This window comes from Meleagris gallopavo, chromosome 11 (genome assembly GCF_905368555.1).
Source record: "Meleagris gallopavo chromosome 11, MGAL_WU_HG_1.1, whole genome shotgun sequence".
NCBI lineage: Eukaryota > Metazoa > Chordata > Aves > Galliformes > Phasianidae > Meleagris > Meleagris gallopavo.
In genome coordinates this window covers 12,442,410-12,466,464 of record NC_139414.1, presented here as the reverse complement: position 1 = coordinate 12,466,464, position 24,055 = coordinate 12,442,410, and the positions used below count along the sequence as shown (strand labels likewise).

Here is a 24,055-nt window from a genome sequence, read left to right as displayed (position 1 = left end):
GTATATCTATGGAAATACAGCCTATCATTATTAACTAATGAAAGTAAAGATGAGTGTAGCAGAAATGCTGAGTCATGACCTGAAGCACTGATTGAGCACCTGGTGGGAAGGCAGGGCCAACCCAGGGAGCTCAGGTGCATGCGGTGTACCTGAGTGATTGGAACAGATGGAGCCAGGATGCACCCCTTCCCAGATCTCATTTAAGGGTAAACAGTGGAGGCACAGGGATCTCACTGGAGATCCCTGCCTACCTGAGGCCTTCTGAAGGTAAGCAGTTTCTTTCCTTTATTTCTGTGCCCACAGCTGTTGTGTTTGAGCAAATTCTCGCTTGCTGCAGCTTAGGATCTTGCTGCTCTGCTGTCATTATTGCACTAGCCATGGTGTTACAGTGAGTCAGAATGGAAAACAAATTTTTAAGAGGGTTAGAATATATTTTCAAAGACCTGAACAACATTATATGTATCTAAAAGATGGTGGCTTAGTATGTTTTCTGTGTAGATGCTACTTTTCAGTTGATTACTCGTGTGCTTCTCTACGTGCATTTCTTCTTGTGTTTCTACTGTTTGTTTCCTTCATGTCCTAGACATACGATCAGTGGAAGGACATGATGCCTGATCTTGATGAATATAAGTGGATAATTCCTGACTTCATCTGGGAGCTTGATGAGCATATTGACTTAGGTATCACAAAAGCAGAAATGTTTCTCTGTATCTGAACACAACTTGAACACAAGCAACAAAGGCTCGTAGTGCCTGTCTCCAGTGCAGTGGTAGCTTTATAGCTGTAATTTGGGTGTATTTGTATTGTTACAGAGTTTTAGGTATGTCTTACGAAGTTACTTGCATCAGTGTGTTTTTTTGGAAGAAATTAAGTATTATTTAGCATCGATATTCCATATTTCATCCTTTCGTTTAAGGATGTTCTTGTGACCGTATATTCATGTTATTCAAATCAACCTCTCAGACCAAGAGGATTTAAATAGGTTTTGGCTGTGTTATGCTTAGGATTCTTTATCCGAATGGCTAGCAAGTAAAAACAAAAATATAAATACACGATTAAAAGATATGTATAATTAAATGTATAATCAAATGTGCATAAGCTTATAGAAATATATGCAGTTAAGAAAATGAAAAATACAGATTTTCCTGAACTTTGTGGTTAGAGTAGTTTTCTTGTATATTCTGAGATTGAAATGTAAAGAACACATTTTAACGTAAAGAAGACTGAGTTGCTTCTTGTGTATGTTGAGTAGTAGGGTAGTGTTCTTTGTTTCTAAAAAAACATTGAGGAAGATTTCTACTACATGTACAGATGTTGTGTAGGTAATGTTAAATGCTGGGATTGAATAAGGGAGACTGATGTTTTCTTGTTCAGATTCTTCAAAACATCTCCTGAGTATGTGAGGTAATGTGTGAAACACAGCAAAATGCATGAATAAGTTTTACACAATTTTTAAGTACTTTAGGCAACGAAGTTATCAGGAAGTTCAAAGTCTAAAGAAGCAGGTGCTTTTGCAGCTCTGATAAACTTTCCCAATACTAATGGGGGAGGTGCATGTGGAAATAAGCTTTTTTTTTTTTTAAGAAGTTACTGGAAAAGTTACTGGGTTTAACAGCCTAAGCTGTTCTTGTTCACAAAAATAATAGAAAAGAAAAACTGTTCACTAGTTCTTGTACTGTTTCCACAGAAAAACTTATCAAAGCCCTTCCTGATGCCGATGACCTTGCCAAACTTCTGCCTGACTTTGAGAAGATTGGAGAGAGCTTCACCTCACTGAAAGGAATTTTTTCTCCTGGTGAGAATAATTTTTCAGCTTAGTTTTAATTTTGAAAACATAAGGTATTGCAAGATGAGGTCTCATCCTTTCGTGCTAAAAGGAAGTGGATCCTCAAAATGCGTACTTATTTTCTCATCTGAAAGTGTTATGGATACAGGTAAGTGCAATGCATTTTTTAAAGGCACAAATTCTTGTAGCAAGTGCTAAGAACCAAAATGTGAAACTGAACGGAAAAGTAGAATCCTCATGCACGTGTTAAAAAAACAGATTGAAACCTGGTATCTTCAGTAAGTTGTGGAAGCTGGATGTGTCTGGCTGGAATTTGCAGAAGCTGTGAGTGGCCCTGGTCAGTAACAGTTTTAGAGCTGTTGCAGGAAGACAGAGTTGGATATTGAAAGTACGTGCTTAATGTTGCAACCATGTGAGATAGGAGATTTGTAACCAAGGATGATTTTGGGTTGAGGAATATTTTGTGTCTGGACACAGCTCCAGAAGGGCTTGTTGGGAGATTCAGTTTGGGTAGAGGTTGTGTTTGAATGGAATAAGTAGGAGTTTAAAATCCTTCACAGAAAATATTGTTTGTCAGTTCCTCGTGTTCAGATGCCACCAGGCTTAAAGTTTTTCCAATTTTAGGACATTTAAGGAGCTCACTTCTGAATAATGACCTTCTTTTTAAAATAAAGGAAATGATCCATCATTATCTGACTTGCTCTTTAGCACAGCTGAGAGCTCAATCCAGTGATTCTTGTAACAGAAGAAAAGATTCTTTCTGGTGTGTACTTTAATAATTACCAAACCAGATAAATTGATATTTATGAAAGATTGTATCTATGAGGTGTTACAGTCTCCGCTTTAAGTGCGTTTGAAAATATTTGCCCATCAGTCTACCTCAGAAGTGTGTTTTCATTTTCTTAAATTACTGTTAATGGTAGAAATAATTGATTCACCTCATTACAAACTCAGCAGGATCAAGGTCAACAGACTGACAAGTAGATGAAAATCTCGTTTGTGCTTTGGCTGTTTAAAAATGTGTTTTATTGAGTGGTACTGTGAGAGATCACCTATTATTGTGGAATTTGCTAGCATACTCACATGGGCATAGTTAGCATTCATGGTTTTGTTGTCCTCTAAATGAGACAAAGATCCCTCATCTTCGGTTTGCATTTTGCTTTGTATATATAATTTTTATTTCCCCTCTTCTGCTGATTTTTCACAGGTTACAATTTGGTTAGTGAAGTCATAGGAGCTTCTGATCTACTTCTGTTGTTAGGTGTGTAAAAGCCCTTTTTACTGCCCTTAACCTGCCTCCTTAAAGCCAGCTCTTAAAACACCACTGTACCAAGAGGAGTGAATATTGATGTAAACACAGCTATTCACTGCGTTTTGTTTTGCATCACAAATACTTTCCAAATATATTCCAAATAGATCCACCCTTGAGAGAACAAGTTGTTGGTGTTTCTCTGGCATAGTTCTTAGCTGATGCATTTTATTTCAGGCATATCCCAAGAAGCTTGCTTTGCAAACCCATGTCGTTACTGTAGGGAAGAATACATACATTTTTTTTTCATTATGGTAACACCAATTAAATTTGTATCATCCTCAGAAATATGTCATTAAAAAAAAAAAGTTTCGGAATATTTGTCTAGCTGAATCTGCCTGTTCCCTTTTGATAATAAGTGATTTCACTCAAACTGTATTTGATATAAGTTTCAGATGAATTCTAAACTGTGTTTCTCTTTCAGTTTATAGTAAACCTTCTTGGGTTGATAACAAGGTCACTGATTTACTAATACATAGGGGTTAAACTTCTTTATTTTACATCGGATAGGTGTAGATTGAATACGTTTCAGTGTGTTTTGCTTATTGTAACGAGTTACTCTAATTGTATTCTAGGTACTCCAGGAGAAACAGCATTCAGAGCTACAGACCAGGGTTATGACGGTGACAAACAGTACAAAAAGGTAATTATTCTTTACAAAAACAGAAAAAAGAGGTCTTGACAGCAGGTAGTTTTCATATTCTTTGATAGCTTGTGTAGATATTTATTTGAATCACCTTGATAAAGGACAAGTATGAGTTCCTGCCATTAATATATAAACAGTATGGTGTTAAACACATTTTGGTGTAAGGAAAATTCAAGGCAGCCATAAAACTGCTTAGGAATGACATTCTTCAGAAACTTGGCTTGTAAGAAGAAAGTCATTTAGTTATTTTTTGTGTGCACTTGGATATTTTTTGGAGGCATTCTCAGTAGCATTTGAACTGATACTGTACTGGTACAGTTTGTTTAGGCTTCTAGTTATTTGCAAGCTTTTCTGCTTGCAGCTTCATTTCCATTGTCCTGCTCACAGTTGTGATTCCTTGTTGGAGGATCTCTGCCTCAGTAAAGAACTGCTTTAAGCAGTCTGTCTTTTTAGTTTATTTAGAAAGTCACATTTTATTATGATTTCCTTTTGAAAAAACCTGATTACTTTTTAACTTTAAAGTTTTAGTATTTTTCCTTGAAGTCACAGAGGTGAAATTTAACCTTTTCCTTTAATGAACAGTAGATGTTATCTTTCAATGGTGATGTTGTTCATTCTTTTAAAGGCTTTTCATTTTTCCTGTGTATGCTGTTTTTGTAAGGGGAAAAAAAAATAAGGAAAGAAAACAATACATTTTGGGGAATTTGTAATTTTTTTTTTCCAACTGAGTATTTAGCATTTACTGAACTTTAAATGTGGCTTTATGTAAAAGGCATTTCTGTATATGCAGGCATGTATACATTCTAGATTAATTCTGCATGGCAATATATAGTGAAACCTGTACAAAGATCACTTGTTATATTTTTTTCCCCTTTGGAATGGTGACAGAATTATGCACGGGGAACTAAATTTAGGTCTTTGTTTCCACCCTGTCAGTAAACTGTCCATGTATGTTATTTCTTTGGTGTGATTGCTTTGCACAGGTTTTGCTGTTTAAAACTTTAAAAAACAAAACCAAGCATCTCTTCTTTACTATTGATTTTTGAATAAATGGTCATCTTAATTTATTGTCTTTTGTAAGTAAATTAACTGGGTTTGTTTTTTTTTTTAATGATTGGTAGCAATACCAGTAATATTTACTATACATACAAGGGTCACTGCGTTTTAATGCTAGCAACAAACTTTGGCTGCAGTGCAGAAAATATCAGATCATATTAAACCAGTATGATTTATGCAATTCTGTGTGGGGTAATAATTCTCATTATCCCAGTTACATCCAACAAGTTACTCTCAAAAGCTGTTGCTTTGTTAATTAGTATGTTAATTTTTGGTCGTAATATTTCAAAAAAGACATGTTAAAAACAGGTAAGGTAGCATAGTCATTTTATTGGCAAGTAAAATCATTTTCTAGACAATAGGTAAGATGGCCCTTTTTTCATGCAGTGCTTTCTGCTGTCAGTCGATCCTATTCTAAGAATTGTGATTGTGTTGATGTACAAAATTCTGTAGCATGGTATTATTTGATGGCAGATGAGCTGTATCTGATTGTTACATTTGGCAAATACTTTGGGAATCCTCATGTGAAGAATGTTCTCTGGACTTGTTACTGGGCATTGTACTCAGGGCTATAAGACTTCCTATAGAATGACTGGGAAATAAATTTGTTTATTTAGATGATTTATTTATTAGATGATTCTGTGAGAAGAAAAGCTGGGAAAATTATCCAGAATAGGGAATCGGGCTGTTTGATTTCTTCCAAGGAATGGAATTTATTTTGTTATCTTTAATGTGATGCAGAAGGTGCAGCTCTTCGAAAAGAAGACAGAATTAAAATTATTGAAGTGTTTAGATAGGTAATTTAAATAAATGGAATCTAAAGCTGTTCTACATGGGGTAAATAGGAAATGTGACTTTCAGAGGAAGAAGTTAGTTGTGAAAGCTCTAGTGTAGTGAAATGTATTGTATGTTTTGTACTGTGGGAATGGTTCAAGCTTTTGTTGCTTTCTTAGTCAAACACTGCAACATAATTTTCTACCTTCAAAAACAAACAAACCCAACAACCAATCACTGTTGCTCTTGAGAGTTTCAGCTTCCTACAAAGGCAAGCAAACTCCAAAGCTTACCCAAGCTTATAGGGAAAACTTATAGTTGCTTATATCTGTCATGAATTGAGCGTGAAAGGTACTCAAGTATTGGTTTGGGGCCTAAAAGCTAGGTAAATAAATAATTCAGCGTGTATTAATCCAAAGCAGCCACACGGTCATTTCTCTGCCTTTGGTACCACGGTGAGATCTCATGCTTTAAGAACCTGATTCACTGTGAAGGATTTGGCAGTGAGCAATCTGCTGTGGTCAGCCTTACTAAGTGCAAGCGACAACACAACAATTCTACATGAAAAAGTGACTTTGAAATAGAAATACCACTTGACTTGAATATCAGTTCCACCCTTCATGAGGCAGTTCTTTCAAACTAATGCTGTACTGCCACTTTGTCCCAGTTCTGTTTTATAATTGGTTTACTTTCACTTGTATCTTTCAGGAAAATTGTAACTTAACTTCTCAAATGCTGCTTCTGTAAATTTTCATTTTCTATGAATCATCAACAACTTAACACATCCTGAAGGATGAACTCTCCACTGATTGTTTCTCTGCAATTCGACTGGCTGGTGTCTGAGCATGAAAGTAAAGGAAATTAGACTTTGTCATTCATATTAGCTTCCATCCTATGTTAGTAGTCAGCACCTAGGAGACAAAAGGCATTTGAATGGTATTTAAATAGTCTAAAGCAGTTCAGAAGCTCCATGCATTGGGAGAAATCAAAACCAAATGCTGATAGGGCCAAAAAATAATAATAATAAAAAAAAGCTGATTAAGTTGAATCAATAGCTCTTGAAAACTAATAAAGAATAGCTGTCTACATATCCTGTACTGATACTAATATTACTGCAGAGAAATCTGCAGACATCAGGCAGTGCTGTTTCCCTTGTGTCAGTACCTTTCTGTAACACACTTTCTGCATAGGAACATAGGAAAACTGGTGCCCCCGTGTTTGTAAACTGCTTTGTATGTATTTCCAAGGCTGTTTTCAGGTAATTTCTGTATAGCTGACAGGTTGTCTCTTGCAGTCAGACTTTTAAAATCTTTTCATAACTTTTTTTGGTTGCATTATTTTTTTTATCTTGTAAATTATGCAACAAGGTAATTACATAATTTTCCCTTCTATATTTATTGCACGGTTGTGTTCTCAATGTATGTAAAATGTATGTAAATGTATGTAAAATGTAAAAGAGTTTCACATTATAAATACGGATAAAATGGCATCATTCACTTAAATTCTCAGAAATTGATCTCTTTACATTCCTCACCGTTTGCACTCCTTTACCTACCTCAGCACTTAATTATTTTTACTGCTGGGGATTTATTGTCAATTTTTCTCCTGTGGTTTCACTCACATCGATAGGCAATAGCAGAAGGAGCCAAGGCACACCAAGTACCAGGGGTTTGGCTGCTTCTGAAAACAGGGCAAGCGTTACTTTAGCCATGAGTTACTTTTAAGTTAAGATAGTCATGCTTAACTGAACTACTGCATATTAACTCTTAATGTCAAATAATGTGCTGTGGGTTTTTTCAAGTATGTGCAGTGATACTATAACATCTGTCCTTATTGTATGCTCAGATTCTCGTGATGACTGCACAGTTTGTGCCACCAAATTTGTGAACTTAGTGTTACTTTCCTTTCAGTTGTTTCTTTCATATTTGGTAGTGATTGTGAGCTAATTATAAATTTAAATCCCGTTAATTGAAAAAGTTGAGAAAGGCTTTTCATATTTTACTACAGTCATGCAAACCAGATGTCCTAGAAAACAATTTTATATCCAGTGGTGACTTAAAGCATTTTCTGTTACTGTGCTTGTTCAAATGCTAAAAGGCCTTCATGATATGTTTTCTTCAGTGTTTTTCCTGTATTTTCTACATCTACAGTGTAATTTGTAGGAGAATGGTGTCAGATTGTACTGAAAATTTCCTTGTTTGTACGATGGTACAATACTACTGTGTAGCTATGTGGGTATCTCTCCTTGATACTTAGTGAAAGTGAAATGGAATGGTTTGCTTTGGTTTGGCCAATTTCCTGGCAGAATTCTAACACGTTTGCTAATCTGATCGTAGAGAGGTTTATTAAATCTCTCTGCAGTTCAATAAAATACAAATGTGAGAATTTTTTTCTGTTCTTGAAATATTATACAAATCAGTATTTAATCAGTGTTCACATTTGGTCATTTGATTGTCTCTTCTTTTATCCATTTTCTCCTGTGTTATTCATCCCTATGTGTACATGCCTGTGTGTATATCCTGTGCACCTAATGCGTAAATTGGTGGTAGATGTCTTGATTTCTTTACACCAAAGTTTTATTCCAAGATCTGTTCCAACTATTTTTATTTGAATATTTTATTATCTGTAACTGCATTATCTGAAATAATTTGTCCCAAAGATCGAGTAGCATCTTTGAATCAGTGTGGACTTTTTGAAAGACAACTTAAAAGAATTTTATTGTGGAGATAGAAGAGGAGAAATCTAAACTTCATGGAAATGCTGAACAAGTCAAGAAATAAACATTAGGTTGTGAGGATTTTGATCAGGAAGGATTACAGTAACATTATCATAAACTGCAGTGTTGTGGAAGTGAGGGCTTTTTCTTTATGCTCTAGAAGATATTTTACTTCTCTTGGAGGCTAAGTAGCAGGAGAAGTCATCTTTCTGTACAGCCTCTGCATTTCTGAGAGCAAGAATGAAATGGGAACTCTTGCATTTCTGGCAGGAGTTGAACCAGTTTAACTCTTGTGCACCACTTTCTGCAGGCTTACCAAAACTCTGTTTGAATATTTGCAGTTAAGTTGTGACAAATTGTTGATACTTGTTTGGTATAAACAAATGAAATGAAGTCCTGAGTTATTGGACAACACCTTAAGGTGATTTTGGTAGAATTTTATTTTTATAAGGTTTAGGTACTTATTTAATGTTGAATCCAATTATAAAATCTAGCTAAATGTTTATAATGTTGTTCTACCAGGACTTGCAAAATGCCTGGCTCTGCTGGCTGTATCCAGTCCCAGCTAGCTAGCAAGAGATCTTGCTAATGAAATTTCACTTTTGTTTGAACTGACCCATTCTCATACCTGCTTTTCATCTGTCTTTGTCATGCCCTTTGGTTGAACTTTGTTCTCCTTACACCCGCAATTTTTCCTTTCCTTTTTATTATAAACTCATGGCAGGGCCTGCTTGGTGAACTCATTCTGTTACAACAACAAATCCAGCAGCACGAAGAGGAGGCACGCAGAGCCGCTGGCCAATACAACCCGGGCTCGTACCAGCAGAAGCGAAAGGTGATGGCTTAAGGGACAAATATTCTGTGTTCACACTAATTGAATACTTCAGCCTCCTGTACTTGAACTAAAAGGGAATCTAACACTTAAATCGTGGGTCAGAGTAATTGTTACAGCCAACTTCGGTACAGGTGTATAATCCTGTTTCAGTTTGAGTTGCTTTGAAGTATTAAAAGCAGGACAGATGTTTGTGTCACTTTGGAATTCTGTGTGCTGTGCCTCTATACAACCTGTTACTTGGAGTTCGTGTATTAAGAAGTGCATTTAAGGAAAGAACGTGAATGAATGACAGTGCTCGCTCTGCTGCTGCTTGCTTACTGCGGCTTTGTCTTACAGAAGTTCACCTTGTTGCCGGTGCTCTCTGGTAACAGTGTATTCCCAATTTACAGTGTTACCAGTTCGAAAGTAGCAGCAGCTCTTTAGAAACAAATTTGCACAGGCAGTCAGTGCTCCTGTTAAAAACTGTTTGTCCAAGCTTTTCCTTTGACTCTTGACCCTCTTAAAGCACACTTTGCATTGATGCACTGTGGTTGTTGAACACCTCCTTGTGGCTTTACTTCGTGATCTCATCAGTTCAGACAAAGTTCCGCAGCTTCAGTTGGTCGTGATTTTTAGCCCTTTAACAGAGACAATTACTTTAATCAGTTTGTTCTCTGAAACTATAGTAGCTTTTTAAGTATTTTGTTTTCTTGTAATTATACATATTTTTATAATTTAGATTTGCAACCCTGATCACTCTAAACTGTCAATATTACTTTAATAATTCAAGAAAAAGATGATATGATTTTTTTTCCCTACGTTTCCTTTTTCAAATTTATGTAACTAATACTCTCTCTGGATTTACATCTTTTTTATTTTCATCCTTGCATTGATTCCCTTTCAGATATGTATTTATTAAAGGAGGAGAGATGTCTTCTGGGGCCTGAATATTCTGATTGTTCACTTTTACTGAAAAGTAATTCCTTTAGTCTCTGTCGGATTGTGTACGTTTTGTTGAGACAACTGAATATGCAGTAATAGCTTGAAGTTTATATGAAGATGTAGAAGTAACAGGAAAAGCAGTCAGTATTTGGTATACGAAAAATGCATCGATGTGTAAAGGGAGTTGGAGGAAAAAAATATCTTTTTTGTTGTTGTTACAAGAAGGAAATTAAAAAATGTGATAAACCATTTTCCTTCACACCTTGATGTGAAGATATAACTTCCAATGATTCCAAACGCTGATGCAAATTCTTCTTTGGAAGAAGACATTGTTATTGTCACTGGAATTAGTTACTAAATGCCATTTTTGCAGGGCATAAACTAACATTTATTTTTTAACTTAATTGGTTTTGCTTGCCTGCCCACTGGAGAAAATGATTGTTTCTATTCTCTGAAGTTCTGTCACTTGACTTGCATGTTTTCCATTTTAATTGAATTATTCAATGCTAAGATATCTTCAACTATGAGATAATTAGTACTGTTATTCAACTTACAATCATGGTAGGGAATAAAAGCAAAAGTGTAATGGATTCTTGTTGATTTTTTTTGTCAATCTTTTGATAAGTATGTAGCAGTGTAATTGATTTCTTTAGCTGCAGTGTGCATGGCTGTTTTGTATGTATGTTATGTCCAAGTCTTGATGTTTTCACTTCTATTACTGGAACTCATTGTGGTTCTTCTGTAGGTGTTCATTTTAGAATTGTTTATAGTCCGTTCAGAGTTACACAAAACCAATTAACTGTATTGAATTTTCAGAGGTGCATACTTGTTTTATGCAGTAGGGGATGAAGGTTGCTGGAAAGCAACTGCTGTGCAAAACAAGTGACTCATTAAAAGAACGAGATAGGAGCTTCTGCTCACCTTAGTAAATAAGTATCTGCATCTTGCATGCAAGAATCCCTGATTAACGTGATGGTACAGTTTTTTATTTCACCATAAATATTTGTGGTAGCATTGTGGAAAGAAGGAAGCATCTCAACGTGCAGACCTTACTGAACTGATAGACAAATACTGGGGTGTGTGATTATTGGAGAGGTGATTTGAACAGTTACTTTTTCATCGTTCTTCCAAAATTGAATAGAAATCTTAGATTAACTGTTAGTAATTAAGAATGTTATGGTAGTTTTAACTTGCTTAGAAAATTACAAAGCAGTTGGGAGTATATAGAACTGTATGTTGAAAATACTGTATGTATTAATTGTAGCTAAATATTCAAAGCACACCTGGATAAAATGCTGAAGCATATACATCATTATAGAGCCGTTCATTACTTTTTATGTTACCTAATTGTCCTTGATAGAATTCCCATCTAGTGCTAGATAATTCTTTGCTTCAGATCTTGCAACATGTAGCTGACTGCAGGATTTTTGCTGCATCTAACATAAATGTACTGTATGTAAAAGACAGTGCTCATGAGATTAGCAGTAAGTGTGCACATCAAAAATGCAGCAAGGCTCCAGAAGCACTTTTAGAAAGATCTTTTTTAAGGATGGGAAGATGTTATCTGCTTTGAAAATCTACACTGCATGGAACCACTTTGTTTACCTCTCTTTCCTTTATTTTCTTGCTTTTCCTGGCTCCCTTCACCAGTCTTTGTCTTCTGTTTTATTTTCCCCTTATGTCTCTGAGGTGTTTGAAGTGTAGGTATATGCACATATGCTGTGCTGTTGGTGCAGGAATCGATTTCTCTGTATGCTAAAATTCTCTTCCTGATGCACTTGCTACCATTTAACTAATTAGCAGAGAAGAGGAAAAGTTAATTTGCTGTACTTCCCCTTTGCTGCTTGTGAATAAGGAAAAAAATTGGATGTAGATGGAAATGTCAGCATGAATTGCTTCCTATAAAGTGCATACATGATCTTGTATATTATAGGTTTAGTGCTCTAATTATATCGGCCTGTATGGATAACTGTGATTTGTTGTTTAATCTGTAACAACTGAAGTGAAATTATAGTAGCTAAATTGATTTGTCTGCTAAAATGACAGATGTCCTCTGCGTGTTCAATAATTGCTCTTTCTGATGTGCAGCTAACTTGAGTTGTAAATGTTACAAGCTTTAAATCTTAAGCTTTTGCCTATATCATTCCTGAAATAACTGTATTGATCTTTTTTTTCCTAAATTTAATATTTCATCTGTCAACCATTAGGTTTCATGTTTCTTGTAACAATTTCCATCCTATGAATTTGTATTGCATTCATAGATTTGTTTTTGTGCTATTAAAAATTAATTCTTTTGAACAGCTGTTTATGACAGATAGATGAATCTGTTTGAAAAGTATTTGATTAAAAATGTCTTCTACAACTTGAACTACAAAATGTTTTATTATAACATTCTAATTTTTCTATTATACTCTAATTCAAATAATTTTAAAATAACCTTTCAAGACTATCCTGACATAAACCATTGTGCTCAACTTCATAAATTGTAGTTAAGATAGTAATTCTGAACAAAAAATATGAAATAAAAATCCTCTTCGTGCTTCAGAAGTAGTAAATCCTCACCTGGAGGTCATTTGTGTGGCAGAGAGATGTTTTAGTAATTGTATATTATCGAGTTCCTGCTAATTCAGGACATGAACATAGAAGATCATTAGAATTTGACTACAAAAGTCTATTGAGGCCAATGACTAGAGAACTCTTAGTGCCATACTTAGTTTTGCTTTTCCCAGAGCCCACTTTCCTAGTACTTAGTCTTGAAAGGTTAGTTAGGCATTTGCATGCACTGGAGTTGAGACCTTTCCCTGTGATCCTCCTGTTGCAGATGGACTTCTCATCAACATTAAATGTTGAGCGCAGATTGAATCTTAGTTGCTTTAAATGCGTGTGAAATCAATTTCCTTACATGGAATGGAGCTTTTAGTTTGTGAATCTGTAACTTAAGTGAACAACGTGTTAGTAGCCGTGATTATTTCTCTTCATAGGTTTCTGACAAAGAGAAGATTGATCAACTTCAGGAAGAGCTTCTGCGCACTCAGGTAACTTTTCTGACTTACTGATGTCTTTGGCAGACATTTGTCTTCATAACAACTTCATAAACAAGTTTTTGGAGTAGGTATCACAACTGCATGCATATCTTCATCTTCAGAAGAATACTATAATCTGTGTCTCAAAAAGATTGAGCTGGCACAGTTTTTTCTTGCATGTACTTTTAAGGAAGCATCTAGACCGAATTTGCAAATTCATATTTAGGGCCTGGGTGATCTCTTTGAGCAGCCAGAGTTTCCTTTACCACTAATTTATCAATAACTGCATATCTGTAGCTGCTTTGAAGATAGTTAAATATTGAATTTTGAACTCTGGTTTGATAGTGCTCTTGCTAAAACCTTTGAAGAAAAGGGGTTGTGTTGCTTTAAAAAAATAAATAAATTCTGAGAGTTTTCTCTTGCCTCCTATTTTAATGCAACCTAGTGATTACAAAGGTTTCTATATAATTTTTTAAAGACTTACTTGAGGGAATATATATTTTTTCATAGGTAAAATGTTGTTAAAGTGTGCTGTTTCCATAATTACAGCAGTATGTGTGTAACACTGTTTTGTAGCTGAAGTACCAGCGGATGCTTGAGCGATTAGAGAAAGAGAACAAAGAATTAAGAAAACTGGTACTGCAAAGAGATGACAAAGGAATTCATCAGAGAAAGTTAAAGGTACTTATTTGTTAACCATCAGTTTAGAATTACGTTTGCACTAAGTTTTGTTTGTTAATGCATATATCAATATTCAGCATTTATTATAACATTTCTATGCTAATTTTTTTTTTACATGTTAAGGCGCTTATATGTCAACATCTTTAAAGAGTTACTTCCAGAAATTCAGTTAAGAGCACACAGAGATTATCAGTTCTAGCTAAATAATTTATCTAAGTGGGAAATACGGATTTGGTTTGGTTTTTGTTTTTTTTAATATAGTTTTGCTCTATTTGCTAATAGATATGCTTCCAACTCCTCCTCCTGCCCATTTTTCTGCCTCTTCTTCTGTCACTCGCTGGTCCATATGGATCTTCTTTCCCTAGAAGCTGTGAGACACAGAGTTCCTGTTTTTATAGAATGAAGTTGATAGTTCATAACCTTTCTTAATGCTTATTGTTCAACAGGCTGAAAAATTATGTCTGGCTTTTTAGTGGAAGAAAATTCAGTTCAGCTTTGCAACTTGGAAGCTGTGAAACCTGAATATGCTATTGCTCTCGTGCTGTATGTGAGAGCCCTTATTTTGCTCTTTCAGGAAGAAGCACCTGCAGCTATAGTTCTAGTGTGTTCATCCACAGATGCAAAAGGTGGCTACTTGATAATGTGCTGCAGTATAGACAGTTTATGGATCAAAAAGCGAGGATAGAGTAAACATGCTTTTACAGATGAATTTACAATAGATACAGCTGAAACTCTATCAGTTCTGTTAATAGGCTGAGGGTTCTCTTTTTACTTTTGTAGAAATCTTTGATTGATATGTATTCTGAAGTACTTGATATCCTGTCTGATTATGATGCCAGCTATAATACTCAAGATCACCTACCTCGAGTAAGTCAACTAAGAATTCAGAGTTGCTTTGCTTGTTGTGTTGGTTTTTTTGTTTGGTTGGTTGTGTTTTGGTTTAGTTTTGCTCTGTTTTCTTCTTTTGTTTGTTTTGATTTTACTGAAAGTCCTATTTTATAATTGGCTAGAACAGGTAAGTATAATCTAAGCTAGTTAATCTATAAGCTAGGCCAGAGTTTTTGCTTTAAAGTATGTTCAACACTTTAAGTGTTGAATTTTGAGAGTAATCAATACAGGTATGTCAGGTCTGCTTTGACTTATATGCAAAGCCCTGCCTAGATGTGGATATTGTTGCATTGCTCAACGTTTTATTTTGAAAGGTCTTGGCTGGTGTACCCCACTCTTTCAGCATTGTAAAACACATGTTGTTTTCAGGCTGTGTAGCAGCAGAGTTGAGAAGGTAAAGGTATCCTTGGTGATTTCCCACTGTAGCGCTGCTGCTGTCTTATACAGCCTCCTGTGGCATTGGCAGCTTCTATAATGAGCTGGTGAGACTGAAGTTACAACTTCTGCCTTGGTGAGGCAGCTCATTACAACTTAGCCTTCTCTGGGCAGAAGCAGCATCTTACCAGATGAGTAATTTTCAACCTTTCACCTAGCTGAAACAATTATGCACAAGCTGTAAAGCACTGGCTGCTATGAGATTAGCAAGCCCTTCCACCTGTCATTAGATGGCCTGGCAGATTAAGAACTTTGTGGACTGAGCTGTTCGAAGAAAAAAATCAAAGCTCTTAGATGAATAAAAGGTAGCATTTCTTCAGGAATTCCATATTTAGATGAATGCATTTATTATCAAACATCATACAGCTAGTATTGGTATGAATTAATATACTTTTAATCTTTTTCTAAGCTTCCAAAATATTCTGCTGTTTAAATTCTCTCTTAAGGTGGTAGTTGTTGGAGATCAAAGTGCAGGAAAAACAAGTGTGTTAGAGATGATTGCTCAAGCCCGAATATTCCCTAGAGGGTCTGGAGAGATGATGACACGTTCCCCTGTCAAGGTAAGAAGCTTAATCTCTGAATCAGCATTTGCCATATTTTACTTCCTCTATAGGTGCTCTTGTGTTTGCAGCCCCCCCGGTAATTTTCTGCTAAATAAGCTCTCAAAAGCTGTATGTCTGGAGTTGGAACTATACGTGTGTACTTTAATGTTACTCTGTGTTGCGTTTCACGTTCTTTCTCAAGTAAAGCTTTTACCATTTAGGTAACCCTTAGTGAAGGTCCTCACCACGTGGCTTTATTCAAAGACAGCTCTCGGGAGTTTGATCTGACCAAAGAGGAGGATGTAAGTATAAAGAGGCAGCTGGAATTTAAAGGGATTTTGATTAATTTTCTGAAAAACTGTACATCTTTATGGGCTGCTTGCTCCTGTTTAATTGGAATAAGATATGTTGAGTAGAGCAAAGCATTATATTAGATATTGAAGTAGTTCTTAATATGATTTTTTACTAGCACTTAGGAGGGAAGGATATTGGGGAGGGGGGGGGGCAGGGAGAGAGGGGAGCGTGCAAGACTCTGCAAGTAATCTGCTGTTTAGTGCTGCATTTTACCAAACTAGTTATTCAACATGCATGATGCTTTCCTGGTACATTTGAGACTTAACTGTTTTATGTTTATAAGCGTACTGGCTTATGTTTATAGACAGATCTTGAACAATCTCTAAGTAAACTTTTTTTTTTTTTACTAATGTTTGTGATTTTTCTCTATCACAATTAGGAAAGTTTGCTATTGAAATACATCTGATGTTCTAACTTTTCTTGAAACAGCTTGCAGCTCTGAGGAACGAGATAGAAATCAGAATGCGAAATAGTGTGAAGGAGGGGTGCACTGTTAGCACTGAGGTAAGGTTTGTCAAATAGTTAGTGGCAAATGTGTATGTGTATATCTTTTGTAAGTGTTTACTTAAGATACTGTGGCGAATCTAATTTGTTTCTGTTCCATATAAACTGTATTTAAATTGTTAAAATCAGTTTTCTGTCATGAACGCATGCATATAAAATCTGATTTCCTGTTTAAACTGAAGGCTGTTGCTAGATGTGTATGTAAGTATGTGTAATTCTTATATATGTGCACGTATGTTAGGTATTGACAAAGTAGCTATGTGTTTGTACAAACATGTCATTTCAATTTTATTGCACAGACTATCTCCTTAAGTGTGAAAGGTCCTGGTTTACAGAGAATGGTATTGGTTGATTTACCTGGAGTCATTAGTGTAAGTATGCATTTAAAAAAAAAAAAAAAAAAACACTTTAAGCTCCATAAATTAAGTACTGCTATTGCTGATCAACTGTACTTTTTCTTTCTCACGTTTTTCTGTTGTCTTTTCTTTTAATGCATATCTCTATATATGTATTAAAGACTGTGACATCAGGTATGGCTCCAGATACAAAGGAAACAATCTTTAGCATCAGCAAGGCCTACATGCAGAATCCAAATGCCATCATCCTTTGTATTCAAGGTAATAATAGTATAAATAAATATCAAACTGGCAGAATGTTTTAATTCTTATTCCTGTGTTCCTTTTGGAACACTCCCAATTAAATCTTTTTTTCTCCATGGGTGGCAATTCATATGGCAAACGAAACTTCGTGCTATGAAGTGTCTGTTTGTAAGTTAAGGCATCTTTAGTGTCAGTGACAAAAAGAAATTTTGCTAAGATTCTTATCATTAAATAGAAGATGATGGTAGTAATCAAATGCAAGAATCCTCCAAAAGTAATTCTGGATACAACTTATATGAGTACAGTGAGCAGAAATCTTAATGATGCTAGGAAGTTTTCACTGTACATACCCAAAAATTAAACATAGATTTAATTTTTACTGTTTTTTAAGTTGTAATGTGAAACGTATTTAATGCTTACTGTATCTTTGCTCATGTGATTTAGATTACGTAGACTCTAAAATATAACTTTATTTTAGATGGATCCGTGGATGCAGAACGCAGTATTGTCACAGATTTAGTCAGCCAAATGGATCCCCAGGGAAAAAGGACAATTTTTGTGCTGACTAAAGTTGATCTTGCTGAGAAAAATGTGGCTAGCCCAAGCAGGGTGAGTTGAAACTTTTTTTTGTATTATGATGGCTGAAATCATGCACAAAATAGTTGTGGTTCTGTCAAAATATTGGACTTTGCCTACCTGTCCTAGATATTTTTGAGTGCTTATTTCTTTATTCAGCGTGGTATATATATTTTTTTAATCATTATTATTATTATTTTATTTTCTTATGGCTGCTGTTATAGATTTCTTAGGCTTACTCATGTCAGTGACGTGACTTGAAGTCACAGCTTGGCTGTAGCATGCTTTCTGGCAGGTTACCTCTGTTCCAAAGACTCCAGGGTATTCTGGAGTAGGCTTTTTTTACTTTATTTTGTGTTTTGTGATGTTTTGTTGTATGGATGGCCTTTTTATATTAAATTTATTTTATTTCTTTAAGTATCAATAGAACTTATTGCCGTCTAACGAAATCCTTTACATACAGTAATTTATGCATACATATAAATAAGGCTGGCTCTAAAAGTGCACTGAAGGAAAGAATGCCTGTGCAAAATTACCTTTTTTTTTTTTTTTTTTTTAATCCTTTATCTTCATAGATCCAGCAAATAATTGAAGGCAAACTCTTCCCAATGAAAGCTTTGGGTTATTTTGCAGTTGTTACTGGAAAAGGTAAATAGAGTTCTGGCTCGACATATTTTTTTCTATAGCAGAGAGAACTGTCTAAATAGAACTGTTGCAGCACTTTTTTCTTTCTTCAGGAAACAGCAGTGAAAGCATTGAATCTATTAAAGAGTACGAAGAGGAATTTTTTCAAAATTCCAAGCTGTTGAAGTACGTTGGGATTTTATTCCTTTTACTAAACTGGGGCCATGCTATAAGTGCTCGAGTTTGATTTTCTTGTTGAACAGATTATTAGGGACTGCAGTGCGGAAATGCTATCGGAAATGTATTCTGCTTAAATTAAGTAGCTTGCTGAGGTGACCGTGCTTGACTGGTTTGTTAACGCTCACAGAGACAGAGAGGCATCTTCAGGCAGCAGTTGATTCTCCTGTAGTTCTGAGCCTCTCTTCAGAGGTTCTCGATGAACTAGTTCCCAGACTGTGTCTGGAGATTCGATACAGCTGGGAGGAGTGAATCCAGCCCAGATGTGAGTGCTTGTAAATAGCAGTCCTCTTGTTGTGACAGCAATGTTGTATTCGAAGCAATAGTTTACATGGTTTGCAGGAAGTTCATTGAGGTGGAGGAGTTTTGATTTGACAAGTTTGGGCTTCTGCTCATGAAAGGGACGTTTGTGGTCAGTGGGACTGCAGTCCCTAATGCTGCATCCTCTAGAATGAAAGGATTTGTTGCATCCTTTACACCTTGAATTGAAGATTGTGTATTGAATATGTCTTGGAGGAAGACAGTGGAATTTAGGTTAGGTGCATTAGGACGTGTTATCCTTTGCTACAAAAAACAAAACTTTTTCTTTGTGAGGAGAAAATGAAATCCAGGATACAGAGTATGCATGGAAAAAAATTCCTATTGCTGTCTTTCTTTACAGAACGTGCATGCTGAAGGCACACCAAGTAACAACAAAGAACTTAAGTCTTGCTGTGTCAGATTGCTTTTGGAAAATGGTGAGAGAGTCTGTGGAGCAGCAAGCAGATGCTTTTAAAGGTAAATGTCTTCAAAAGAAAAAGCAAAATAGCAATTTGCTGTTACAGAGTTCTTCTACAATCGTGCTTTGCTAGAATGCTTGGACAGTTGTTTCTTTCTTTAAATGACTGCTTCTCACAAGGTGGTAATTGCCCCAATTAATCTTTCCAAAAGTATATAAAAATAATTCACAAAATAAAGGATTTACTTATTATAAATGCCAGAAAAGTCAATAGATAGGACTATTAGATAGTCAGCAAAAACTGTCATCCGTTTACTGATCCGTTTTGAATTTTTTGAGGATTTGTCATAAGCAAGATTGATGCCAATTTTCACAACTCCTCAACTTTTAAAATAGTCATGCAGTGCATATAGACTATTTAATAATGAAGTCCTGTTTTCTGATTTTTCTCTTTGCAGCCACACGTTTCAATCTTGAGACAGAATGGAAGAACAATTACCCCCGGTTGCGAGAGCTTGACAGGGTAAATTACATTACTGCTTTAACTTGTATGCTACAATGTGCTGCAAAGACTGTGTGAATTACAATTCATTCCATTTAATCTTGTTTGTAAAGATTTCTTAAAGTTAGCATAAATTACCAACACTTTAAAACGCAAGGACAATATAAATTATCCTAGGGGAAGGAAATACAGAGTTCTCACATTGTGTGAAGTAATGTGCCTCAAAACTCTGGTAATTTAATGCTTAACAAGTCCTTCACTCTTCTAGCATGTAGTTAATTGACCTAACTTGCCCACAGGGATTCATCTGTTTCTTTGTGATCGTGATAAATTGAAATGGCAGAGATTTACATTCCCTGTTCTTTCAGTCAGAGTAACAAAACAGTTATGATCCCATTCTCTAATTCTTTTATAGAGACTAAATGTTCAAATGTCATGCCTGGTCGGAGGCATGATGCATGGTAAACCAGGGTAGCTTATGACAAGCACTTACATTGTTCAAAACATAGCCAGAAAGTACCATTTTAGGCTCAAATGCCCAAAGAAAACATTTTTGTTACTCTTTGATTCAAAATGGGATCAAACTGTAAAAATAAAAACAAAATTAAAATCATATTATTTCTTATTTTTTCCTTTTTCTCAGAATGAACTGTTTGAAAAAGCAAAGAATGAGATTCTTGATGAAGTCATAAGTCTGACTCAGGTCACACCGAAACACTGGTATGGTAACTTTTCAGTTTTCTAGTTGTCTTGCAGAAACTTAGCTTTAAAATACAAAGTATTTTTATTAATAACATTAATTAATTGTGGAGATGCAGGCTGAGAGGAAAACAACCTGTGTTTGGATTACTCTGACAGCCTGTAGTGCAACTGACAATCACAAAGTTTCCTTTAATGCCTTTGCTTTCAATTTCATGAAATGAACTGTTTCTTGGTCGTTGATTAAGGAATGAGGTAATATGTCTTGCTCTTAATGACATTATAGTAAGTCCAGGCATGCAGATGTGAGCAGAGAAGGTGATTTAAGAGCTGTAGAAGTCTGAAATTATGTTGCAGTCCAAACATAATGTGGTTTTGCCATTTTGGTATTTACTGCCATTGGCTGCGTAGTAATGCTGAAGTACCCTCTATATATTTTGTTGTGGGTTAAGTGGGTGCATAACATGGATGTTTCATTGTGCTTCTTTTAAGAGTTAGCATACAGTGGTGATTCTAGTTTTATAGCACCTCATGAGCTGTAAAGTAGAGTTAGATACCTGCGTCACAAAAATTACTTTTATTGGCAATTACAGGCAGCCTAAGACCAGCAGTGCTTTTGATGAATACAGATGATTCTATTCTACTAGAATTTCAGTTCCTTCCAATTGTTTGATTGGATGTAGCAAAGAAGAGAAGTAGTATATGTGAAATGTTCCTCAGCTTTTCTCCAAAGATGCCCTGGAGTAAGGACATTATCAGAGAATGGGGTTCGTGTCCTGAACTTTAGCCTAGTTATAGGAAAAGAACTTAAGTGACTCTGCTAGTCCTGTATCACCACAGAAGGTGGTTTTAGTCTTGGGCTCTCCATTTCCACTGTTCCACCAAGTCTGTCGTTCTTATGACCTAATGGTAAGCTGATTTAGCATGCTGAGCTAGTGTAAAATTAATTGGCAAAGAAACTACAACTTGTTCTGGAGACCATGTGAAGCAGAGAGGAGATGACTGCCTCTGTGGATATTGGCTGCATGTTACACTGGCTCGCCTGAGTTGGTTCACTGCAGCTGCAAAGTTTCCTGAGTAAGTTTATTGTCATTTTAAGACGTTGCAGTGAGATTGTTTCCACTGTTATTTCTTGAAACACATCATACATGGGAAAGTGGTGCTTAGTTTTATAGTGACTTGAGGCATGTTTGTAAATGAATGTCAGTGCGCATCTTAGTAATATGTTGGACTTTGCAACTTGCTTCATTGTTTATCAAATCTGGGAACAATCAATGAAAACCTCAGATGGGAAACCACAACTTGTTCCAACAAACAAATTAGAATGCAACAGAAACAAAACCTACATGCTTTGTTATGGAGGCATGGCTTATTAGTTAAATTGTTTCAATGCTTTTACAGTCTGCTCCATTGCTGTTTCCCCCACTTGCCAAGCATGTGCACACACAGTTCTGCATCATTCTCCTGTTACTGTTTAGAAAGTGCAAGGAGCCCTTATTGTGCAGAGGGTGGAGGTGAACTTCCAAAGCTGTCTCTTCTGGGAGAAGAATGTGTAGCTTTGTCCTTAGTTCTAAGCAGATGATGGCTGAAGATATACAGTGATGTTAAGGAGTATTTTCTGTGTTCTGTGATCATCTTCTGTCAGGATTTCTGGCAAACTGAATGTACACTCATTAGACAGTTTTGTGTTGGAAGCCATCATAAGTGTTAAAACTTTGTATTTTAGGGAGGAGATTCTTCAGAAGACATTATGGGAGAGGGTATCTACTCATGTGATTGAGAATATCTACCTTCCAGCAGCACAGACAATGAACTCAGGGACATTTAACACCACTGTGGACATCAAACTGAAGCAGTGGACTGACAAGCAACTGCCAAATAAAGCAGTAGAGGTTTGAATTTACTCAAATTAAGATATTTCAGCTCTGTAAATAAAGATTTGCTTCATTTTCTTATTTACCATATCTTGTATTTAAAAAAATGTGCAGTCATAACGTGAAAACACAGATCCAGAGAGGTAAAGGCGTTGTTTGAAAGGCTTCCTACAGTTCTATCCAGCTTGCATGTCACAGAAGGCTACTGAGATCTTTATATCAGGAAGAATATCCAGCAGGATTGACATGTTTTATTCTTGTGAATTTCCCTGCTAAAGACACCCCTCCACACTCCCCACATAAAAACACCACCAACAACAAAAAATCAACAAATAAGCCACCACCAGTCCTCATTCTGAAAGCTTAAATCCTTTGCACTGTTTGTTTATATTGAATAAATTCATGCAATTTTAACAGAATTTCACCTGCTACATAATGAAGTAAATGTCAGAGTTGACCTTTTTGGTAATGGATAAGTTAGCAAGTAAAAAGTCAGTACTATATGCTTGTGCATTATGTTCAGACCCTACACAAATTGGTGTAGGAACTGTAGTAAATGTTGCTGTACTGTTTGATGCATGGTTCTATGGTCAGTATAAGGGTAGTTATTGTCTGCTAACTTTCTAGGTGGCATGGGAGACTTTGCAAGAAGAATTTTCCCGTTTCATGACAGAACAAAAAGGAAAAGAGCATGATGATATCTTTGATAAACTGAAACAAGCTGTCAAAGAAGAAAGTATTAAACGCCATAAATGGAATGAGAGAGCAGAGGATAGTCTGGTATAACGTAGTGGGTTTTTTCATGTTGTTGACTAAGTGTTGTTGAAATCATTTGATAAGTTGCATGTTCAATTTTTTTAGTTCTTTTAATATGATCGTAAAATGATAGGGGAATGTAATTGTCTGCTTTTCTATGAAAGTCAGTGTTTCTCAATTCACTTTATGATTATCTTTTGTTAACTGTTGCCCTAAATAACATCTAATAAAATTGTCTTTTTTGTTGTTCAGGAAAAAAACCCTCCATAATTCACTGGCTGCCTAAGGGCAGCCTTGTGGGAATTCACTGTTGACTTATTTGCCCTACCTAGCCACATAAAGCAACAGCATTTCACTGCTGTTTTTAAAGATTCTATAATCTGAAGGAATTTCAGATTGTTTGCTGCATGTTTTTGTTGGTTCTTCCTTTTTTTTTTTTTTTTTCTTACATTACCTAGGCTATACAAAGGAGTCAAAAGCACAAGAAAATATTTTTGTCAGTGCTGTGACGACTGAATAAATTCCACCTGTCCAATAAATGCTGCCATTATAGACATTAGAAGGCAAAGAGAATGACAGAAATTGTGGTGGAGTGTTTTGGTTGTTTTTTTATAATATCCTGAAAAAATTATTTATTTTATGCTAAAAAGATGTTCTGCATTGCAGCGAGTGATCCAGCACAATGCCTTAGAAGATCGGTCAATATCTGATAAACAGCAATGGGATGCAGCTATTCATTTTATGGAGGAGACTCTCCAAAGTCGTCTCAAGGACAGTGAGTTGTGTCATGTCTTTCAGTCATGCTTTTAATCTGAGCCAAATTCCTCATCACTGCAGTGCAAGCTTTTGTACGAGCATAACTTGAGGTAGTGGGGATGGTTTAAGATGGCACTGATACAAGTGTCAGAATACATCCTGAATAAGCTACTGTTCTACCTCTTACAGTAAGGTGGTTGGAAGATAATTGATAGAAATACAGAGAATAAAAGAAGAGGTGCAG

General features: G+C 35.8%; 1 protein-coding gene across 10 annotated transcripts in view; it reads left to right on the top strand.

Annotated features, from left to right (window-relative positions):
• Positions 1-24,055, top strand: part of OPA1 (OPA1 mitochondrial dynamin like GTPase) — a 52,615-nt gene that overhangs the window by 5,541 nt on the left and 23,019 nt on the right. For 7 of the 10 annotated variants that reach the window (XM_085233104.1, XM_085233098.1, XM_085233097.1 and 4 more), the window contains exons 3-24: positions 584-680; positions 1,688-1,795; positions 2,994-3,047; positions 3,671-3,738; positions 9,012-9,122; positions 13,025-13,078; positions 13,643-13,747; positions 14,528-14,614; positions 15,517-15,630; positions 15,834-15,914; positions 16,396-16,470; positions 16,770-16,841; positions 16,988-17,087; positions 17,548-17,678; positions 18,221-18,293; positions 18,383-18,455; positions 19,168-19,283; positions 19,683-19,747; positions 20,370-20,446; positions 22,152-22,317; positions 22,927-23,079; positions 23,722-23,830. In XM_085233104.1, coding sequence (XP_085089230.1) covers positions 584-680; positions 1,688-1,795; positions 2,994-3,047; positions 3,671-3,738; positions 9,012-9,122; positions 13,025-13,078; positions 13,643-13,747; positions 14,528-14,614; positions 15,517-15,630; positions 15,834-15,914; positions 16,396-16,470; positions 16,770-16,841; positions 16,988-17,087; positions 17,548-17,678; positions 18,221-18,293; positions 18,383-18,455; positions 19,168-19,283; positions 19,683-19,747; positions 20,370-20,446; positions 22,152-22,317; positions 22,927-23,079; positions 23,722-23,830 — 2,089 coding nt within the window. The remainder of the gene's footprint in view (positions 1-583; positions 681-1,687; positions 1,796-2,993; positions 3,048-3,670; positions 3,739-9,011; positions 9,123-13,024; positions 13,079-13,642; positions 13,748-14,527; positions 14,615-15,516; positions 15,631-15,833; positions 15,915-16,395; positions 16,471-16,769; positions 16,842-16,987; positions 17,088-17,547; positions 17,679-18,220; positions 18,294-18,382; positions 18,456-19,167; positions 19,284-19,682; positions 19,748-20,369; positions 20,447-22,151; positions 22,318-22,926; positions 23,080-23,721; positions 23,831-24,055) is intronic. The other 3 variants (XM_085233102.1, XM_085233100.1, XM_085233103.1) reach the window with 3 other exon arrangements.